This window comes from Oenanthe melanoleuca, chromosome 1 (assembly GCF_029582105.1).
Source record: "Oenanthe melanoleuca isolate GR-GAL-2019-014 chromosome 1, OMel1.0, whole genome shotgun sequence".
NCBI classification, from domain to species: Eukaryota; Metazoa; Chordata; class Aves; order Passeriformes; family Muscicapidae; genus Oenanthe; species Oenanthe melanoleuca.
In genome coordinates, this window is record NC_079333.1 from 82,769,259 (window position 1) to 82,786,942 (window position 17,684).

Genomic DNA, 17,684 nt, shown 5'->3' on the forward strand with positions numbered 1-17,684 from the left:
TCAGAACCTAAACTGCAGAGGTGAACTAGGCTTTTCATAAGAAGCCTGGCTATTCTTGCTTCTAAATGTAGTAACATTTATATCACTCCCCACTATAAGATTTCTTATGCATTTACACTTACATTCTTTGCCCAGGAAGAAGGAATAAAAACAAAGATGATTGATGCTCAAATAAAGCCAGCCTTGCCGAGGAACTTTTCCTTTCCAACAGCAACAGGAATAATAGGTGATCAACTTCTCTGCTTCAGGAAAATTAAATCTGGATTCAAATTTCACCAGGGCTTCTCGGAACTTCTCGGGGTCTTCCTCCTGCTCAGCTAGCTTGCTGCTCGTTTCCTCTGCAATCAGTGCCTGAGCCCACAACAAGACCATGTATCAGGATAAAGCTACAGCACCGACACTCAGGCAAGTTGCTACAAGCTACCCATCCAAATTTTAATAATGCAACAATTTCTTACAAAGAAATTCCAGTCAACTTGCAATTTTCACAAATGGAGAAATTTCTCTGGTGCTTGCATCTCTCATACATTTGGAACGCTCCCAAAGCAAGAACTTTTGGGCGTTCTTTTCTTTTTATCTAGTTTTTTCAGTGAGTCTGGCAGAACCATATCTCTGCACTTTCATTATGGCTTATGACTGCTCTTATTTTGTATATACAGAGCAAAAGTAGAGTAGCAGTTGTGTATACTGACCAGTACTATTTAGCTATGAAGAAGCAAAGCATTCAGATGTGTCAGTAACTTGAGAAATGCTTGGAACCATTACAAACAAAGTTTCAAGAACATCTACATAAATATAATTAAGATTTCAGATTTTTAATAGTGGTATTACAACAAAGGAGTTAAGTATGTTAAGCACAGTGCAAACAAATAAGCCATATGTTACAGCACCTGGTATAGTTTGCAATTACCAAGCAGTCCTAGTACACTAAAAGTCTACAGCAGGTACAAGGGTCCAAAACCTGGATTTAACATTAACTAATGAAGCCTGAAGAATTTTAAATATGTTTTGTGTTAGGTAACAGGCTGTCACTGTGTTTTATCAAGAGAGATTAATTATATTTGGTATTTCAGTGTACTTAATACAATATGCCCTTTTCCAGAGAAAGCGGGATAGAAACTAGGATTTGTACAATGATGTTTTGGTTTTGTCTTCTTCTTCCCCAGATGCAGAGCCCGCAGCGGCAAAGTTAAAATTCACCAAAGACTTTATGTTCCTACAAAATTTCCAAACCTGAAAAGAGGCTATGGCGGGAAGAGCATCCCACTAAAACTCTTAACAAGAAAAATCTTGTAGCAGGACCTGAGGTACACCAGTGAACCCACACACCCACCCAGCCATCACCATGTATTTCATTAAAAGCAGAGCTCAGGACACCAGATTTTCTAAATTACTCCCCATTGTTATTTTTAATCTGATTTATGGTCATAAAATTCCTTTACTCTTAAAATTCTTTAACCTTCCAAAAGGATGCTCATTTCTCCAACCCTGTGGCGAGTCAGCAGCTTCATGTGCTGGCCACATCAGGAGCAAGAGCCACACAGAAAACAAGTAATATTTATATGGTCAAAACCAAGGATAAGTGACAACAACTTCATGACATTCTTCTAATAAACCATATGTAATCGGGTAAGGGAGGGTGAAAGTGAGACATTTCCTTACCTTCACTTTCCCTTTGACAAAACTAACAATATCTTCTTTATTGTCAAATACAGACAAAGTATGGAGCAAATTTTGTTCCAGCCATTCCCAGTGCTGGTTTATTTCCTCTGCAGTGGCACCTAGAAAAGCAAAAAAATAGTATATTGAAACTAATCCTATAAAATAAAATCGAAAGGGAGGGGGAAAAAGGTAATAAAATGCACTATTTCATAAATTCATTATGAGAAATTGAACTTTCAACCTCAGAATTCTTAGTAGCAAACAGGTCAAAAAGGTCTTGCTCATAGCAGCATAGTTAGAGAAAAACAAAATCCTCATCGTTTTAGAGAATTAGTTTTAGTGCTTTTAGTTTTATCTTCTCAAATGCTGTCAGCCAGCAAATGCTGCATTAAAAGTCAAAGCAGAAAAAACAGCAAAACTTCATCCTGAGCTGCTAGACTGCAGCTTATTCTGACATGACGTTCTGTAAGTGGCCACTGGAAACTTTTGATGAATGCCTTGTTCCCAAAAGTCCCTGATCTTCCTCTCTCCCTCCCTCAATACACACATGCACACAAAACCCACACACAAACACATGCACATCCTTTGAGAGGAGTACAAAGCCCTCTATAATAAATAAAATCCCTAAAAAAGAGTTTGGTTTTAGAACCTAAAGGCTCTAAAGGTTCTACAAAAGCATATTTCTACAGTTTGGGGAAGAAATAAAGCAAACAGAAATCTTTGACTAATACAGCTTTTCAAATCTTTAAAGCTTCTTTCTCTAAAGATCTGAGGGGTTTGCTGGTTCTTTAAATGTAATGTCTTCACACTAACTCCAGAAATAATAATTCACTCATTACTGATTTGCTTTGGCTCTTTCTGCTTGAAACTGAATTGTCTCTGTATGACACAACAACAGAAAAGTCATAGCAAGATGGGCACCATACAGGGCCATCAAGGGAAAATCTGGCCCCCCCCCAGATCTTACTGGTCAGTAATTACACATTGTATGTAAAAAAATAAAGGCAGTATAAGCTGCTTCTCCTAGTGCTTTCCTTGTGAAAGAAAGAGAAGAAACAGCTGTATGAAAGAGACATCCAAATCACACATGAATTTAATAATAAACTCAAACAGAAGACCCATTATCTCAAGATTTGTTTTGTGTGTACATTAGTGACGCATTATGTTGCCTCACAACAACAAAAAATGATAAATTTAGGTAAGGATTTTCCATTTCCCTCTGCTCTGTTTTCCAAGCATAATGCCAACTGGCAGGGAAACCTTCCAAACTTTAACTTCCCTGACAGGAAGGTCTTGTAATGGAACTTCTTCAATATCATTAATCAAGGTTAAATTTAAATTTAAAAAAAAATCATAAAATTAGAGACACTTAAAAGCCCTTTAGCTCAAGAAAACAAATTATATAAATGTTTAAGAACACCAGAAATACAGTAATTTTATACTGAAATGGTTGCACAAAGCAAATACTGTGTCAAATTTTTATTTCTGAGTAACCTAAAAGATACCAAGTGTATGGGCAAGCTGTTTGGCTGCCTCCTGTGAAATAAGCTGTGAGTAAGATCCCTTCCATAGTAACATTCACACCACTGGGACTGTTCAGGTCCCAGGCAGCTGCTAAATCCCACAGGGGCTCCTGCAATCTTTCCTGCCTGCCTCCAGGGTTTCTGTTCAAATACCAAAAGATCATTTTTGCCCTTTCATTTGGCCAGGACAAGTCAACTTTTTGAGTCCCTTCTTCACTTCTAATTTCTATTTTGTAGTTTAAAGTTGTCCTGTGATTTGACCCAAGTATTGCCAATCTCTTATTTCCATTTCTTATTCTTCTTCCTGTGCTGATGTTCTGTGCAGCATTTTATTCCACCTTCTACCCATCTTCTTCACCTACTCATGCCAAGTGTTTTGTCTAACCACTGCCTCATTCCTCAGAATCTTTTCTTTAGACCCACTTCTCACCAACTCCTTTGCTCCCCCTCTCCTAAAACCAGCTTTGCTTGACTGGGATTTGAGTTTCTGTTTTGGCCATGAACCTTCTGGAAAATTTCAAGTAGCTCTACATAAGGGGTTAGGTTACCCTTTTTTTTTTTTTTTTTTTTTTTTTTTTACCCCTGTACTGGTATAACATAATTAAAACAACTCTGTCAGAACAGCCATGCAGGGATCAGACTTCCTAGCACCCCTCTGAGATTTGCAAATGTTTGTAACACAGATCTGACCCTTATACATATATTATCATTTAGGCCTACAGCTCCTGGAACAGAGGACTGACAATACACAATGCAAAATGTCATTTTAATTAACTGCCTGATGACATGAGGGCTATCCACAATGAAGTTACACTGGGAGACTGGAAGGAGTTCCTGGAGCTGCTCCTTGTCCTTGCAGGAACTTTAATTTGACTCACTGCTCCTTCCAAAGCCAGTAAGAGACTCCTAACACCATGCCTGCATGCATGAAATGCCTTGTTCAGACAGGGCAGAGCTGGGTGAGCAGCAATGGCCACTTCTGTGTGGGAATGTCTTTTTCCAGCCTCCCAATAAGGGGTTGGGGTGATGCTCCTCTGACTCCTATTGCCAGCTCTCTCCTGGACACTCATGTCAGGTCACAGCAGCAATATTATTCACAAACAGCTTCTGCTGCCATGGTTCTTTAGCTCTGCACAGTTCTGGCAACTGTGTATGTTCTACCCATGCAGCACACAAAATAGACCCCTCTGCTTTCTGCTCTACAACTATAAATGTCATTTTCTCAGGGGTGAGGACCATTCAGAAGAGCTAAAGAGAATTTTAGAAAACATTAATCATGTAAGTTTGTCTCAGCAAAACCCTCAGCCACTACAACCCAGCAAGTTTTTCACTAGTAGTTCCTTAAAAAAAAACAAACCAAATTCTGTGTGCAGCAAGAGTATGGGTGGGGCAAGGATCAGCCCCAGAAAGTAGTATTGCATATGTTCAAATAATCAAGAAGCCACGAAAGCAACTCCTTTCCAGTGAAAGCTACCTGATTTCATCACAGGACTATAACAGCATGAAGCTCTTAAATTTCTCCATGAGATGGCATTACTTAAATATAAAAAGGAGGGGAGGAGGGATAGAAAGCACAGAGCAATTGCAAAACAAAGAAAACCTAGCCAAAACAAAAATAGCCCAAATAGATTTTACGCAAGCTTCTTCACACACACATCTGGCCCAGAGAAAAACTCCCAGTATTAATGGGGAACATGCAGAGGGATCTCTGCTGAACCAAGGAAAAATTGCTGGATGAGCATGTACAGAGGACTGGGTTAGGGTGAGTATATAAACTGACTCTTCCATTTAAAGGACTACTATGCCAAACACTATCAGTGACATGCCAACATTTACATTACCTAACTATTTCATGACTTGATCTGTGTAAGAAAGAATAGAATAGGATAGCATATTTTCACTTGGAAGGGATCTACAACAATCACAGAATGGGAAAGGCTGGAAGGGACCACAATGGGCCATCAGGTTCAACATCCCTGATCAAGCAAGGTTATCCCAGAACACATTACACAGGATTGTGTCCAGATGGTTCTTGAAAGTCCCCAGCAAGGTAGACTCTACAACCTCTCTGGGCAGTCTGTTCATTTACTAGTTATTCTTTGTTTTCCTTTTGTTATTGATGCATTTCAAGAAGCTCTCCAGGTTTTCCTTAAAATCCTGGGCATTATCTAGTACAACTGCCTGACCACTTCAGGACTGGCCAAAAGCTGAAGTTATTAAGGACATTGTTAAAACGCCTCTTAAACACTGGCAGGTTTGGTGGGACATCAACCACCTCTCAGAAGGAAACCCGTTCCAGGATTTGGCCACTCTCTCATTAACAAGATGCTTCCTAATGCTTCCCAGTCACAGCTTTGAACCATTCCTAAAGAAAAACTGCTGTAAGTTCCAATACTAGGATTTTTTAGATGGGAACAGAAGGGATAAGAACAGTTCTGCACACTGGCCAAGCAACAGTGGGATGAGCGGAACTTCAGATGACTTTTACTGGGTCATGGCAAGGTCACTGCATTTCATGTCAGTATCACCTTCCAGAAGATGAACTTTCAGAAGTTGCAGAAACATTGCAAAAGGGACTAGTGCATAGATTAGATCAGGAATTTGACATTCCCTCCCTCTCTGACAACTTTCCCCCCTAAACCTTCCAAATGTTCCAGTTATATTTCATTATAGCAAAATGTGTGAAGACATTTCACAGTAAGCAACTGAAAGACTAGGCTGCTGAAAGCCTAGACTAAGTAACTTCTTGCTGTAAGGGATACTACTACTGTAGTATATACTGTAGTATAAGATATGCATAGGAAACAGAACCACACCACTCAGCAACAGAGAAAATTAACACAGCAAACCACCCTCAGCTAAACAAGCTTTTTATTGAAACTTAATGTTCCTAGGTAACACTTTTCAGTGATTTTAAATGAGGTTAATTTGGTTGTTAACAAGCTTTCCACACACACACAACTAGCTGGGGTTACCTTGAGCTTCCTGGACATGCAGACACTGACCATGCTCAGTTTGGGGTTTTCCATCTGTGACTCACCAATAGCTATGGCCCAGTAAACTTCTGATCCATTCAATAACTCACCACATGCAATGGCAGAGTAAACCTGTGAGCCTGGAACTTGGAGTAAAATTCGAAAGGGAGCAACACGTGCGTTAGAGTCTAACACGGCATCCAGGGCACCAACCAAGCGACCTGCAAAGAAAAAAGGGGGAAAAGAGGATTAAAGACAGTTTTCACTTCCATAGCCTGCAAGTTGTTTCACATTTAAAGCCACAAAATTAAAATACAGAACATAATGGTAACATTTCTACCCCAGTTTTAGGCTGTGATTTACAGGCGCTCAGAATGCAAAAGACAAACCAGATTAGAAGATCAAAAGCACATAGAATGCTCTGCGTTTCTGGTTTTGCCTCATATATATGTATATAACCACAGAACTGAAGTGGAAAGACCTGAGGGCATCTTAAAAAGTTACTGTTCCAGCCCTGCTCTGAAGTTAAATACACCTATGTAAGTGGTGATTGGTAAATACACCTGTAAGTGGTGTTTGTCTAACCTGTTCTTCAAAACCTGCCACGATCAAAATGAAACAACTTCCCCAGGTAGCCTCTTCCACTATTTTCATTAAATATTCTTACAAAAAAACAAACAAACAAACAAACAAAAAACCAAACAAAAACAAACCAAACAAACAACCCAACAAAACGAAACAAACAAAACACAAAATAAAACCAAACCAAAACCCAAACAAACAATCCTATCCCAAACAAACAAGTTAACTAGCACAATCTTAAACTTTCTTGCTGGAAATTAATCTTGCTCCTTGGCCACATGCACTTCTGATATTAATGTTCAACATAATGAAAAAGTAACATCATGGTTTCCCACCCCTTAATGATTTTTCTTTTCCTAAAGAAACCCAAATCACCTCATCTCTTCCTTATGGGTCAGGTTCTTCAAACAGCTCACTGTTCTTGAACTTATACTGGAATCTCTCCAGCTTATCTTTAAGCATGACACTCTCAACTGGACATGGTGCTCACTGCTACTGAACGCTAGAGGAATGGAGGATCACCTCCTGTATCTCACAGATGTACCACTGTATCCAAGAAAGCTTGCAGCAGTATCCCACTGTAAAACAGCACTGGATTTCAATACATATAAATTCATTTTGAAGAGCTGCAGCAATTGCTGACCCCAGAAAAGACTTTCCAGTCTGGAGGACACCTGGAGTTCCTGGAGTTTTTGCTACCCATTCCCCTGAGTGGGCAAAACCAAGCTATTGGTGAAAAAATTATCTGAATGCCATGATTTGCAAATGCAAGCTGGCATATTAGAGTAACTCAGAATTAATTTATGGGGCTTACAAATAGCAATTCAGGGCAGCTTTATATTCAATTTTCCCTGTGAGAATGAGGAACAGCTTTACCATGTTTGTTTGAGTACCTAAAGTATCTAGGAAGTTTTCTACAATACTTCTTTTTCGTTTTGCACATGTAACTTTTTCAACTTGTTGTATTGTTGTATTTTTGTTTCTTCACCATTAACCCAACACAAAAGGAATTAATTTCCATCTCCAAAAGGTTTGCCAGCCCTTGGCACTACATGCTGTTTTAAATATGGCATTCTCTAGTCCATCACCCAAGTGATTAATGGAAATAATGGAGACCTACAAAGTCCTAATTGCCTTCTCACTTGGATAACAACTGACAGCTAATTAATTTAACACAACCAAACAGCATTTCAACCACTTTCTGGTCTAGAAGTTGTAAGAAGCTCACATGGAACAGCATCAATATCCTGAGAGCAAAAGAAAACTACATTAGATACTTCCTCCTTGCATACACACACAACATGGATGATGCTTCCAAAGCCAAGCAGAAGTTGGACACAAGATGTCTTAAAACTGTACAGTGAAACATTCTTCTCACTTAAATATGTGACCAGATATTACACCCATCAATTTAAAATGGAGATCTGAATTTGCAGACTGATGACACATGTAATATCTGAATTGCTACATGCTCTCCTGTAACTACAAGAAAAAAGCACAAAAACTCATCCTAGTATAAAAGGTAGCAAATCAGCTATGCTCACAGAAAACAGTGTGCAGAAAACCTTAGTGTGCAGTCTTCAAGACAGTTGGATTACAGCCAGTAAGAGAGTATCAAATAATGCAGAGAATAAAAATAGGGTTTAACTTTCAAATTTCAGAAGAATTGAGACATCACAGAAAAGCAAAAGAAATTTCTCTGCTGTGCATGTTTTGCCCTGATGATAGGCCTATGAGAAAGATTTCCTTTTTATTTCACTAAAGTCATAGAAAAAAGTAACTAACAGCAAGTGCTACCAAAATCCATAGAGAATGCTTAATGAATATCTGACTTGTGAAATACCTCTTTTCCTTTCAGAAAACATGAAAAAACACATGAAAGCACAGAAGCAGCTGCAAAGTTTTGCTTTACTAATTCTTAGCCTGTGCAAAATTAATTCCTTTTTCTCTTCCTGAATAACAGACCAGAAAACCCAATTCCTCTTCTCACTGTTTACTTCTGCTTACAATTTCCATTTTGCTTACAAACTATTAAAAAGAAACCCATTACTCCTTCAACTGTACAGAGAAATAATCACCTCCCTTTCCTAAACTACCCATAGCTAAAATATTAACTCAGGATGACAAACAGAAGCCAGAACCAAGACACAAAGAGAAGAAAAAGAGTGTGGCCATCAGGATACCTGCCAGAATAAAGCCCAGGTGCCCTGGCCCCTCTAGGAGGGCTTTGCAAGGAAACAGAACCCCACACATAAATCACTCTGAGCCATCACTCTGACTGACAGGGAGTCCTGTCCTGTCCCACCTCTGCCAGGAGGAGCTGCAGTGGGGTTGGTGCAGAGGGGACATAAAGGCAGAAAAGGAAAATAAGAGCAAGTATTGCTAAAGTTGAGCAAGTACAAAGAGTGGGTTCCATCCCCATGTTTGGGGCTCCTTTATTTTTTGGATGAGAGACTGAGAAAGGTAGTGAACAGGGAAAAAAGACTACTAAGAGTGCATTTGCAGAAGCATGAAAAGGATTCAACACTAATATATACACCCTGGCCAATATGGTAATTTAGCTGAAATTGTGGTAACAAGAAAATTATAAAAACTAGAGGCAAAATTTTTTCAGTGCAAGTTGCCTCATAGTTCATTTGGGATAACTTTCGCATTGTAACACACTGAAAAACAACCAACCTAAAGATCACGGAGTGAAGAAACAAACAATAGTTACACTGATTCTGAACCTGCTTTGAAAATACCCAGCTTGTGAGAAAACCTTTCTCATAACATGTCCAAACAGCTGGTTCCATGCAAGGGTCTCATAAAACAGAATCTGTTTAAAAAACAGAAGGGTATCTGGCCAGCAAGATAAATTACATTAAGAGTCTCTGGCTCACAAATTGATGCTTCAGCTTCAGTCAGGGTGATGCAGACCTCCTCCACATCACAGACAACAGTGAAACCATTTATACTTCAGGACAGCAAAAAATGAAAAGGAAACAGAACCAGAAGAGGAAAAGAGAACTGCTACCCTGGTTTTCTTCCCAAAAGTCCTTCTTTTTTTTTTTTTTTTTAATTTTTAACCTATATGAGACAAGATTTTTGGGAGGAACTTAAAAACTCAGAGTAGATCTTCCCCTTTAATGAGCCACTTCACCAATTTTGTCTGCTCTCTGACCTCCTAAGACTCAGAAATATTTCAGGAAAAGAAATTAACTATACAGTAACTGTACTGTGGAAAGCTGCAGACATGGGTTTACAAAGCCTTCCACACAAGACCACTGACAGAACATTGCAGGTTCCTCAAAAGGTGCAAGTTTCCTCATGCAGAAAGAATATTTTTAGACTAAAATTCACACGCAAATGTCTGGTTTAATATGCATACTTTTGGCACATATGGAGAAGAAGACAGGAGAAGTAGAGAAACCCTTTTCTACTGAAATTATATGCTTCTCCTCAATAAATCTACATAATTTAAGCTGGAATCTTGATTTCAGATAGAGGCAACATCTATCTGTATTTTTCAGAAGTAAATTTATAAAACTTATCTGGAAAACTCCCCTGAAATCCCATACTTTACTTGGTCGTTTTTATTTCACTGAAACATCTACTTTCATGCATATTTGGTTGCTTGAATAAGGAAAACTGGATACCTTTAACTAAAACAAGCCTGTTGTACTTCCATTTGCACATCTATTTGTATCAAATGTACATACATACCATGGATACAATACAATAAATAAACTAAGTATGAAAATTAGCAAGAAACAATTTCAAATTCTACAAAAGGTAGGTACTGTCTCTCCTTTACAGAGGTGAACCTGTAACCAAATAGAACACAAACAGGACATCATGCACTATGAATTTGCTGAGCATTTCTCCACACACATACAAACAAAAATATTCACCAAGGATATTTCTATAAGGATCAGGTTCTCAAATGAACTATCCAAAGTGCACTACTCTTCATCTTTGAAGATATGATTTCTTCCCCCACACAAAGATAAAAGATCCCATTACAATTTATCTTGTACCATGTTCATAACTAATCTAGGAAAAGGAACATGTTTACAGTAAGTTAACTTTACATCAACTTCTACTAAGTGCTCTGTATCTTTCAAACTAAAGAATGCAGGCTCCTTTCCTGAGTCACTGTTAATCACCCACAGGGGATTTCTAAAACTGCTTAAACTTCCAAGATGTGGGGCAGAGAGTGAGTAAAGATGAACTCAAACTAGAAACTCAAACTGAAAAACTTTCTGTTATTTCCACCTTTTATGATAATATTCATGAGACAGTCCAAGACAGCCTCTACACACAGCAAGATGATTTCTACCTACCTCCATCATATATTAAAAGCCTTAAAAGGAACTTTTTGAGAACTACTCAAAAATGGGTGGTTGCTTCAGCAGCTAAACCATGCTGCAAGGCTGAGGGACTTGGATTCATCATTTAGGAGTCTGGGACTAATAAGTTAATAAAACCCTCCCAAAAAATAAAATAAAAAGGGAAAAGGCCAAAGCTGCCACTGCTCTTTTTTTTTTTTCCCTTGGGTTAGGAGTGGGACATAGGGGGAAGAGCGAAGAGGAGAAGGAGAGAAAAAAGTGAAGATTTAAATCTAAGTGACAAGGAAGCCTTTAGTTTCACAACACTCAGCATTGTTAACCTTTCAGTTCTATTTGGTTTTTAAGTAAGACATTTAGTCACCACAGCCAGGATCTTTTGATTAACATGAATTATCCATCCATTACAAAGTGGGGAATGAAAGCCAGTGTAGTTCAAAGAAGCAATTACATGCGGTACTTGCAACTGGTCAGTAAGAAATTCTGGTGGCATTTTTAAAATCTGGGGAACAGTGGGCCAGATGCACAGAGGCACCTGTTCCCACACAGCCCTGAACTTCCCAAATCAAGTACTTATACCCTCTCTACCAAAATCAAAAGGGTGACAGAGTCCAGCCTGCATCTCCAGCATCACGGAGAGCACCTTTAGTTACTGTACAAACAAACTGACTGCTGCAGGAGTTTGAAGCAGAGAGAAAACAGTCCTTCAACTTCTCCTTTGTCTACTTGGAAAAAAAAAATACTTGAGATTTCCACTGCACCTGAGACTAGCTCATCTGGACAGATGTGCAACAATGCCTGACTTAAAAGAGTATCTGCCATATCTAGCCCTTCCAAAAAAAATATGCACAGGACCACCACCCTACAAGGACCCAAACCAGATTGCCAGCTGCAGGCACTTTCAAAGTCAAGAATTTGACGGCACCACATGGTCTCTGGGGACTGCAGTGGCTGATGGAAAAGAACGCTTGGTGGCTACTCACTCATATTATGCAAAGCCATGTTTTAAGTACTCATATCCTCTTTTTTCTCAATCAGACTAGGTTATTTTTGTAAGACAAAACCACCAAATTGGGGTTTTTACAATTACAATGACAGACCAGCATTGCTCCAGTGCAAAACCATAAAGTGAAAAGCATGCCTTTGAATTCATCCTTAGGAGCTCACTGCTGCTGGCTATATCTGCTCCACCAGAGAAAGCTGGGGGCAAAAAGGAAAATAACCCCAGTTGTCTGAAAAAAGCTATATTTTTACTGGAAAGGAGAAAGCTCTTCCAGGAAGTGGAAGGAGCTAACAGTATAGGTTGCTTCCCAGTGGCTGCAGTTTTACAAGGAGAGCTAATAGCTGTAAGAATCACCCTAAGCTGTTTAGGCATGGGAATTGGGAGAAAAGAATAAATCAGACAATTCAGATGATCATAAAAATAAAGGTTTGGGGTTTTTTTTTAAGGACAGTGAAACTGAACTAACAGCTTCCATAAATCAGAATTAATCTTTGCTCTTTGAGGCAGTGAAGCATTTCATACCCTGAATCCTAATTACACTTCACATAGCTTCCTCCATCCCACAATGATTTGCAAACAATTAGAATCTCAGAAGAGCCATGGTGGGCAGCAATTAGCCATGCTAGAGGAGGCAAGCAAACTGGCTGAAGTTTGCCACCACCACCAGGCAGAACACAGGGAGGGACACAGGGACACGTGGATGTACCCATTCCCTACTCCCTGCTGCCCCTGTGCTCCAGCTGGAACAGAAAGCTGCTTTTCACACCAACCAGGATAAACTCAGACTGACAAAAGGGCTCTCCTGGGACAGCATCAAATAGCACAGATTGCTTGCCTGGCTCTGCAAGGCATGTCAGAAACTCTCCCTAGGACCAGTGTCCTTGCTGAGAGAGGGAACTATAAAGCTGATTCTCATCAGACCTCAACGACTCCATCAGGGAGGAGCCCTAACTTGTAACCCCAACCCCATGGATGGCCCAAGGCAAGACCCAGGGCTGAGATGCAATGAGGACCACTGTAGCCTCTATCCTCACCTCTCACACCCCACCTAGAGTGCCAGACCCTGGGCAATACAGGCTAAGGTGGAAACTTTTGAGCTGCACCAAGGTAGAATACAGCCCAGGGCAGTGGCCATGAAACTACTGTTGGCCAGTGGTGGAACCCAGCACAAATGTTTGGGGGCATCTTTAAATCTATCATATGATCTTGATTTGATTTCTCTAAAAGTTCAAAACTCAGATGTTTAGCAGGTTGTTGATTTCACTCAGGCCACCCTAAAATCCATGTTTTTGATGGATAATAACACCATCAATTATGCAAAGCTGCTAATAACAACAGCTTAGTGCAACCACACTGTCTTTGCTGAATTTTGCAAAATTCTATAAACAAGTTTTAATACAATACAGTACCTATTTGGAAGTATTTATTACACTTCTACCACCTACCAGAAAAAAAAAAAAAAGGAGTTGAAAAACTTATTTGGGTAAGTACATTAAAAAAAGGATGAAGGAGGACTTCTCCAACGGCTGTAGGAAGGCCCTGTTTCCTTTGAAATGATAAGAGCTCACCACAATGAAAGATAAGCACAGACAACATTAGATTTCAGCATAAAGACCTAATGCTTCAAGTATTTATTCACCCAGGAAAATACCCAGCATCCAAGCCCTTACATTACTTATAGCACAGACCTGGCCAGATCAAACACTACCACTGGGCAAATTGGTTTCTCTTGAATTGGGACTTTTTCAATCTGGTATGTAGAAACAAATTGTAACAAATTTCTTAATCGTTATCTCTGGGTCTCAGTGCTCTGGGGGGGAAGGTGGACATGAGAAATGTGGGGAGTTCAGGTATGTCACTATGGGGGTAGGTGTCCTATGGCCCCCATGACTCCCATATCCCTGGATGTGATGCTGAGTGCTTGTGTCAGACCACAATGTGCAGAGGGGGACACCACACAGGAGGAAGAAGTGAGATGAATTATGCACTGTCTCTCCTGGAATGGTGGAATTGGCATCCCCACCCTGGAGCACCGATTGTTTCTCCCTAGCACTGCTTCCCCACAGGCTGTTTCCCCAGGTGGGCATGCTGCCATGGCAAAGCACTCACAGCTGCTTATCTCAGTCCTCTGCCATCAGTCCAGTCCAAGCCAAGCCTATTTTTACAGCTCTGAAGGCCATTGAGCCAAATGCTTTGGTTCTCATGTTACAAGTAAAAATACCTGAAACTGTTTTCCACCTGAAAATGGACAAGAAGATGGGATATACCAGCTGCTGCTGCAGCCCTGTAAATTATTCAGACATGCACCACTACACACAGGGGAATATTAAGGAGCCTCTCTCTTTTTTGCCAGGTGCTGTAAATAATGCTGGATAGACCAAACTACTGCTATAGTAACTCTGTCACCACTAACATGCTCAATTATTTTATAAGGAAGACATTTTTTTCTATGAGGAAACAGGTTGCCAAGAGAAATTGTGGATGCCCTATGCTGGAAGTGTTGAAGGCCAGGCTGGATGGGGCTCTGAGAAACCTGGTCTAGTGGGGGCAGTTCCTGCCCATGGCAAGGGCTTTGGAGCTAGATAGTCATTAAGGTTCTTCCAGCCAAAATCATTCTAGGATTTTCCTGCCTTTTTCTGTGCCATTTGGCCTCCACAGCATGAAAATATAAAGCCATTATATGTGTTTACTGGATTAGTCCTGCACAAGGTACTGGTCAGACCCCATGCAGACACAACCCAGCCCCTCCTTTTCAAGCACAGGTACCTCCTTTCCTTCAATATTATCACTTAACACACTGCTAACATTTCAACACAAGTGCACTTCACTACCTCAGCACCACCATAGTGCTCAGGAGCAGGAAACTCACCCAGAAAGGCAAGCAGAGGGGGCCAGAATGGCACACACAGCTCACAGGGCTGAGGTCAGGAACTGGGGTGCCTGGCTTTGCAATTAGTAGCCTGGCACCCTGCTCCTATCCTTCCTTCCAGCTCATGCCTCTGGGCCAAACAGTGTAACAGAGAAGACATCCTATTGGAAAAGCACTTTTAAGTATGTATTCTCCGTAAAAAAATGTTACAGTAAAATAAAGGGAGAAAAAATGGGAAAAAAACCTGCAGGTCTGAATTCCAGTTGTGGGCAAGGCTAGATAATATTTTGACAAGAGTCCAAGCTTTCAATAAAGTATGCATGTTTCTCCTTCTCCTGTGCAAGGCTTCAGAGAGCTGTTCCTTAAGGAAACAAAACCATGAATACTGACAGTAACCATTACAAACCTCCTTTACTAACACGAGTATTGTGGCATCTTCCTCTCCTCAAACTGCTTAATTTAAAATGAAAGTGTTCTGTTGGGTTTGGGGTTTTTTTCATTAGCACTCAGACTGAGCATAACTTATTTTGGTATTCTGAACATATCTTACAACAAAAAGGAATGTTTTTTTGAAAAGTGTATTGGGATAGACGTTTTAATATGATTCTATGACTATGCTACCCATTTTGCCTTTTGCCCCTCCAGAATGTAAAAAACACTATGGGGATTTTCATTTGCATTCCCCAGTAAAAATCCAAGTCTTCATGTATTTTGGACCCTCTTCTGCTACAACATAACAGGAGTAATCTAGATGAACTCCCCATCTGAGCTGCAGGAATCTTCATCCACTGTGGTCTTCTTGATGCCTTTCTCAGAAACTCCATTATGAAATTATTTACTTCAGACCTTGGGAGATGCGCAAAGCCACTAAAAGCTGAGGTATTGGCAATGATTACAGCACTGCCTGGACAATAGAGTATGAAAGAGCAGCAAAAGATCTTTTAATTTTTAATTTCCAGGAAAAAAATTCCAGAGCTTATCAATAACAATTTCTCTGTATTCCTTAAAAAAACTAACACCCAAGCAAAGAGAAAATATGGAAGAAAGGTCTTATCACACAAACTAGTCAGTTCTCCACTCACAACCAAGAGGTACTTGGTAGATGAGTCCAAAAGCTATTGCCCTGCAAGAATTTTATTTGAAAGAAAAAAAATCCTAAGATGGCACTTGGAAATTATTTACCATGCCTACCACATTTATTTTTATTAAAGCAATAATAAGGTTTAGATTAATATACAGATTTTTTTTTCTGCCAATCTATTATATTTAAAGCTTTGTAAGAACTGAAAAAATAAATTAATTTCCTTTTAAAATGTTCGTCCACTGCAAGCTGCAAATTATGCAAAACTACATCCAGCTTGGAAAGTGCCCTGAGCTGAAAATGGAAGCTGCAAGAAGAGTAGGGAAAGTATCATAGCTAAATTAAAAACATGGGTGAAACAGGAACAAATCATAATCTTTTATTGATCTACTTCAAGCAAGAAGTCAAAGAAGCACTGTATCTCAACCAGAAAAAAAGCTGCTGGAAACAAGAGTTCATTTTAAGGTCTTGTTTTACCTTATTTATAAAAGGAAAGAATCACAAGTGTTGCTAAGTGGGTTTTTATATGCTAAGAGTGTGCAATGTGAAGTACTGTATAAACAAAAACTGCAACACTGGCTGCTTGGGAAGAATGAAAGACTACTCTCAGTCCAGCACTCGTGATGAAATCCTTCCCAACACATCCCAGAACAAGCAGCTTTGCTGTCAAAATGCAGAAAACTAATCAAAGAGGAAGGTGCACAAAGGTTTCAACATCCTTTCCTAAAAATTAAAGTAGTGATTCACTTAAAGGCTAAACCTTCTGGCAGTATTTACCACAAGACATTTGACAGTATTTTTTATTGCTGTCATATGAAGCTTATCATTAATATGTAACCTCAGCAAGCATGAAATCCAACTAACTTTGATCTGTTAATCATGGCTGCATTGCAAGCCTTTTCTGTAGGGATCACTACAGTGCTCTCCAATTAGGCAAAGAAAATGCTACAGTCAACAGGCACTGATGAGCTAAATAATTTCTTTACATCTAAAACTTAAAAATAGTTATTAATTTAAAAATTATAATTAAGATTTTTGAAGTATTTCTAAATATTTTCAATTTCCTTATTAAGTCTCTGATCCAGCAGAGCTGTCAAGTAGAGATCCAGGTAAAGTAGCAAGTTAAACATTTACTTGAAAAAGCATATCCCTAAGGAAGACAGAAATCCCCATCATTGTTTGTACCCTCTCCTTGCAAGCTCAGTGTGCATTTGGGAACTGCCCCAGGACACAAATTAAATAACAGTAGAAAATAGAGTCCCTCACTTACAAACATCTGCTCAGCGTCTGACAAAAACACAGTACACAAAGAAACACAGATATGGGAAAAAAAAGTACTCTTGTGCAAGAGACTTTCTTTAGTCCGTTCTTCAGGAATTAAATCCACATAAAATATACCCTCCAGCTGTGCTAACTTACGCCTACCTAATAGTTAAAATGCCCTGGCAAGAACAAAGAAGTGTCCTAGAAGAAAGAAAGACAGGCAAATATGAGAATTGGGTCATAAAACAGATGTCCTCACACAGGTTCAGTGCAAATACCATGTTGTGGCAACATGCACAAGGGCAACTCAGGCATCACACCCTTCCACCCTGCTGAAGGCAAATTACGTCCCAGGTGGTCAGCTGCCCCCTCTACACGTGTATGAAATCTAATATTCT

General features: G+C 39.6%; 1 protein-coding gene across 2 annotated transcripts in view; it reads right to left on the bottom strand.

Annotated features, from left to right (window-relative positions):
• Positions 1-17,684, bottom strand: part of TBC1D8 (TBC1 domain family member 8) — a 48,482-nt gene that overhangs the window by 28,220 nt on the left and 2,578 nt on the right. For both annotated transcript variants that reach the window (XM_056488161.1, XM_056488151.1), the window contains exons 2-4: positions 6,271-6,381; positions 1,663-1,781; positions 123-351 (exon numbers count right to left, since the gene is read on the bottom strand). In XM_056488161.1, coding sequence (XP_056344136.1) covers positions 123-351; positions 1,663-1,781; positions 6,271-6,381 — 459 coding nt within the window. The remainder of the gene's footprint in view (positions 1-122; positions 352-1,662; positions 1,782-6,270; positions 6,382-17,684) is intronic.